The following is a 5,697-nucleotide window of genomic DNA, read 5'->3' on the forward strand; positions in this document are numbered from 1 at the left end:
GACAATGTCATCTTCCTTTAACTTTTCACAACCTTTGCACTTGTGGTTTGTAAGCTTTCTCTTTGCAAACAGTGAAAATAACACCTACACGATGTTGTTGCATGACAGTTATTTTTATCTTTTGCGCTAGACATATTCAAAGAAAAGAACATCCTGTTCTATCTCAATGAATTGACACCTTTCCATTAAACATCGTATGAGCATAATACATACATTTTCCCATTAAACACCTCAGCTGGCTCATTTTGATGTGAAGGAACAGCGGCATGGATGTCTGAACTCCTGCCTAGACACTCTGCAAAGGAAACTCATTTTGGGCGGGATTCGAACCCGGGTCAGCTGCATATGTGGCATGTGTTCTAACCACTCGACCACCTGCGCGCCCACAATTAAATTTTTTTAATGTAAAGCAGGAAATATTGGGTTTGCATCAGTAGTAACTTAACACGACTAGCCAGGATGGCCTGTTTCAGGCTGAACTGAAGGGCTGCATACAGGACCAGTAGTTTTTGAAGTACAATGGAGAAATAAGATATGAGCTTTGATACACACACAGTTCTACATCAGTTAATTGTTGGTTTGGATCCAAATATTAGATTTCTTATGTTTATCTCTCTGATGTGCTTAGCAGTGTGTCACTGTTGGTGGCTCTCGGCTGCCCTTGATTTCCCCTCTTTGCAATGTGGATGGTCAGCTGCGCCCGGAACGCCTTAGAGAAGAAGAAGTAGACAACCGGATCCAGGCAGACATTAAGAACTGACAGCAGGACGCTCAGCTCCTTCAGGTAGTAAAACACTTTGCTCAAAGAGCACTGCCTGTGTAGGAAGATGTAGGGAAGGCGAACCAGGTGGTAAGGCACAAAACAAACGCAGAAGACGCTGACCAGCACCAACATTTTCCTGCGTGACCTCCTGAGCTTCTTGCAGCTGGAGGATGTCAGCTGCCTCTGCTGTGCCTGCAACACACTGCGGGAGGCGCTGTAGTAGAAGAAGACTAGAGAGACCAGGACGACGAAAAAGATGATGGCAGCACAGATGCGGATGATAATGTTGAATACATGGACCTGGGAGCTGTGCAAGCTTTCACAACTGTTAGTGACAACAGTCGGAGCTTCCTGTGTGAGGAGTGACATGGTGACAAACGAGATCAATAGCGCCAACAGGAAAACCCAGGTTACCGTGGAGATGATGTGGGCAGCCTGAACTGTTCGCAGGAAGTGATTTCCTAAAGGATAGATGATCTTCAGATACCTGCAGACAGGACAGGCAGGCATCAGCAGATAATTTCACTGAATATAAGTGACACTAATAGTTAAACTACAGATTTCATGAGGAATGATGATTCCAATATTGTTTCTAGAGAGGACAAGACTTTGGACTTTACTCCTGCTATATGATGTGGATGCATATTAAACAGATAACAAAGTATCAAAACATCTACAGAAAGTGTTAACTGTGCTGACAAACAGCATGGTTTACCTACCTGTTAACAGCGATGTAACCCATGAACAGGATACTGGCGTACATGTTGAGGTACAATCCAAAGACGGCAAAGTTGCAGTTAACCAGGCGGAAGGTGACGGAGCTGCTGATGTAGTTGATGATGCGGAGGGGAAGGTAGAGACAGAGCAGGAAGTCAGAGACTGCCAGGTTTCTCAGGTAGACCATCATGACGCTGGACACCTGCTGCTGAGCTGAGCAGAAGTAAACCTTCAGGGTGAGACTGTTGAGGACCAAACCCACCTGGAGAGGAAACAATTGACATGTGTGCTGATTGGCAGACAGAGGAGGAGGAGGGAATGTGACTGTTATCTGAATATTTGACACTCACTACAAACACCAGAGTGTAGACCACCATGAAGAAGAGGTGAGCCTTTGTGTCTGTCTGATCACATTGATTGATATCATCAGCGGTCTGGTTGGTAACTGAGGTTACTGTCACTCCTACCAGCTCATCCATGTTTGTGGAGGTTCTAAGAAGACAGAAAACAAATCTATCATCTTTATACTGTTAAATACAGTTTGACACATTAATTATATATCCTACTGAACCATCAGCTGACTATATTGTTACAAATGTTTGGCTGGAAGAAGCCTTTTGGATTCAGTCTAAAGGAGGTCCAGGTGCCTTGTGTCTCTTAAACCAGCATTCAGGTGTCCATATAAACAGTGACAGAGGTTTTCCTCTCTGTAATCATTCTTCCTGTGCATACTAACTATTGAAAGATCTCCTTCAAATGTGCTTTCAATGTAAAGTGATGGAGGACTGTATCCACAGTGTGTCCACACAGTCATTTAAAGTAGATGATCAGCTCCTATTGAACTTCAGCAGTGTGAGTTAGTCATATCAGTGATATCTGACACATTTACAGTCTTTTTAGCATCAAATTCCCTCTTAGTTTCCCTGTTGAGCTGTGGTGGAAATATAGCAAGCGTGACGTTGAAAGTGACCCTAATGAGGCTGGGCCCACCCAAATGTACAACTGGCCCGTCCTAAATGACTGAGAGAACATGCATTTTCTTAACTTGCAGACACATAGCAGACGCAGTAACCACAAGGCTACCATGGTTCTCTGTGGGAGGAGTACTCTAAGATTATTTTTAAAAAGGGTTTGATGATGAGATGCATGAAGCACTTCCGAAAAAATGACCACATTTCACACGTCTCTACACGCTGTAAACTGGTTCAGACCAGCAGTGTGCTCAAATTAACTGCGTGAAACGTCACTTCAACCTTGCAAATTGGTTGTACCACAAGCCTCAAAAATGGTCCTCATACATTCTGTTCATACAGTCTATTTTACCTGTCCCGCTCTTTTCATCCTTTTTATGTTAGTTTGAGCATAATTTTAAAAGCTGAACCATTATATACATGACATCTGTTGCATTGTTTAACTATAGGTAACAGTGTTTATCTGTATGATCCCTGTTAAATAAACCAATAAAATAAAAACCTTGCACGTACATGAACTGTGTTTAACAACTTGTAAACTCTGTGCCCGCAGTTGTTTAAAACTGTTTATGTTAAGTTTGTCTTGGAAAACATTTTAATTTAAATCATTTTTTAAAAATAAATAAAATATCAACATAATATTAGAAGCACAAAGAAGTGAGATACATGCAGCACTCACCTGTCAGTCTGTCAGTGAAGGTCTCAGATAGAAACTGCTTTGATGTTTCCTTCTGTGCAGCTTTTATAGGACAGGAAGAACTGATCTGTGGTCATTGTATTGATGTCTCAGAAAACACCCACCGCTTTTCAGATGCTTTATCATTTCCTGGTTCTTTGCTCACTGTTGGTTAGGGGACGACAAAAGAAAAAAACACTTAAGTTATACTAGGACTGTTGCTGTTTCACTTTTAAGTCAGCTGCAGTCAGCAGTGATGACTGACCAACCAAAACCCACCTGCAGACACGTACAGCCAAATCACACCAGAATCATGACGTAAACAGAGATTATTGATTAATGTTTTTTAGGTGTATTTCAAATGTCAATAACAGCATTTGCATCCATTACTCATCAAATGCTGAAGATGAGTTTTTTAAAACCATATGTTAAATATAAAAAATGTAACAAGATCTGTGGAAGAACAATGGAAAAACACACTTAAGAGAATCCAGTTATCACACTATTGCACTTAGAAACAGCAAACACACAGTTTAAATGGCACAAGACTAAACCAATTGTGCACCAATGCACAGATTCGTTTTCACACAACACAAAAAAAATAAAAATGCATGACCTATAGCAGGGGTCGGGAACCTTTTTTGCTGAGAGAGCCATAAACGCCACATATTTTAAAATGTAATTCCGTGAGAGCCATACAATTTATTTAACACTAAATACAAGTAAATGTGTGCATTTTCATTTTAATGCTGTTGCTAACAAATGATGAATAAAGTACTTCTTACCATTAATGCGACTTCTGGTGCTGCATGGTTTTGCTGATGGCTTTGTAGTCTGGTTGATACTTGGTGAGGTTAAGCTTCATGCAGGCGTTGAGACTTCCATCCGTTAAACGTGATCGTAGGTTGCTTTTAATGTTCTTTAGATGTGAGAAAGACTGCTCACATGCATACGTAGAGCCAAACATTGTCAATACAGCAATACTCACACGCTGCAGTGTGTGGTACGTGACGGGAAGCGCGTTCCAAGTTTTGACAATCAGCTGGTCCGCGGGTTGAAGTTTTTTTAATTCTCCCCACTTGTGTTTGCTCGCCAACTCTGCTTGCTGTCGTGCAAGTCTTTCTAAATCTTCATTCAGTGACCTGAACTTATTTACCCACATGTCTGAAGCCTTCAGGTCAGCAGCTTGTAGCTCAAAATCTCTGACAGAGACACCGGGGATGTAACTCAGGTCGGCGCTGTCCACTGCGCACTCGTGTGGATGGGTGATGAACTTAAAAAGACGTGTGTGCTCACGAAATTCTCCAAAGCGCGCGGCGAATGACTGCCGGAGTTTAGATGTGAAGCCCGCCAGCTGCTGAAGATCAAGATGTTGAGCAGGGTCACTTGTTGTGCATGCATCTTTAAACTCTCCCAGTTTTTCAAAGTGTAGTAAACGACATGTGTCAATGTCGGTGATAAAGAGTTCCAGTTTGTTTTCAAATGCAAACACTGCTTGTTGAAGAGATAACACTGTATTTCCAACGCCTTGCATTTTCACATTGAGCTGGTTCAGATGTTCAGTCATGTCCACGAAATAGTAGAACTTCATTAGCCACTCGGTGTTAGCTAACTCAGGATGCTCGACGTTTTTCATTTCAAGAAAAGTCCGGATTTCGCTCAGACAAGCCGCAAAACGGCTGAGCACCTTCCCTCTTGACAACCAACGCACATTGCTGTGCAGAAGCAGACCAGGATAATTATTCCCAACTTCATCCAGCAGTGTTTTAAACTGGCGATCATTTAAAGCTCGGGCAACAATAAAGTTGACCACCCGAATGACCAGCGACATCACCTCACCAAGCTGCTCGCCACACATCTGAGCACAAAGCGCCTCCTGATGTAGGATACAGTGAAAACTTAGGATGGGTCTCTTTTCATTTTCACGAAGAAGCGCTATAAATCCTCTGTTTTTCCCTACCATGCACGGAGCACCGTCGGTACACACCGAAATAAGTTTATCCATCGGTAGATTTTTTTCTTTAGCAAACTCAGAGAAAGACTTGAATAAATCCTCACCTCTTGTTGTCCCTTTCACAGGCAAAACAGCAAGACTTTCCTCACGTAGTGTGTCACCATCAACATACCTTGCAATGATGCTGAACTGGGATACATGGCTTATGTCTGTTGACTCATCCAATGCAAGAGAAAAGAATGGTGCGGCATTTATGTCCTTCACTTGTGTTGCCTCAATTTGATCTGCCATCATGATGGTACGATCGTGAACAGTCCTTGCCGACAAAGGCATGTCTTTTATTCGTTTGATTATCTTGTCTTTATCTGCAAAGTCGTCGAAAAGTTCATTGGCAACATCAACCATGAATGTTTTGGCATACTCCCCATCCGTGAATGGCTTTCCGCTTCTCACAATCGCTAAAGCACCAGCAAAGCTAGCCGAATTCCAGTCACCTTGTTGAGTCCAAACACGGAGTTGCTGCTGACTAGCTTGCACTCTGCACAGTAGCTCTTGACATGCTTTTTTCCTGCTGTCCCCCGCAGGATATTTCGATGCAAATGTAGAATGGCGTGTG

The 5,697-nt window shown here is 42.4% G+C and overlaps 1 protein-coding gene across 1 annotated transcript; it reads right to left on the reverse strand.

Annotated features, from left to right (window-relative positions):
• Positions 1 to 607: 607 nt before the first annotated feature.
• Positions 608 to 1,959, reverse strand: LOC128360016 (P2Y purinoceptor 14-like). The gene is made up of 3 exons (XM_053320329.1): positions 1,831 to 1,959; positions 1,483 to 1,742; positions 608 to 1,250 (listed from the first exon to the last, which is right to left on the reverse strand). The coding sequence occupies exons 1-3, from the start codon at positions 1,957 to 1,959 to the stop codon at positions 608 to 610; spliced, it is 1,032 nt and encodes a 343-aa protein (XP_053176304.1).
• Between the last annotated feature and the right edge of the window lie 3,738 nt (positions 1,960 to 5,697).

Source organism: Scomber japonicus, chromosome 6, assembly GCF_027409825.1.
Source record: "Scomber japonicus isolate fScoJap1 chromosome 6, fScoJap1.pri, whole genome shotgun sequence".
Lineage (NCBI taxonomy): Eukaryota > Metazoa > Chordata > Actinopteri > Scombriformes > Scombridae > Scomber > Scomber japonicus.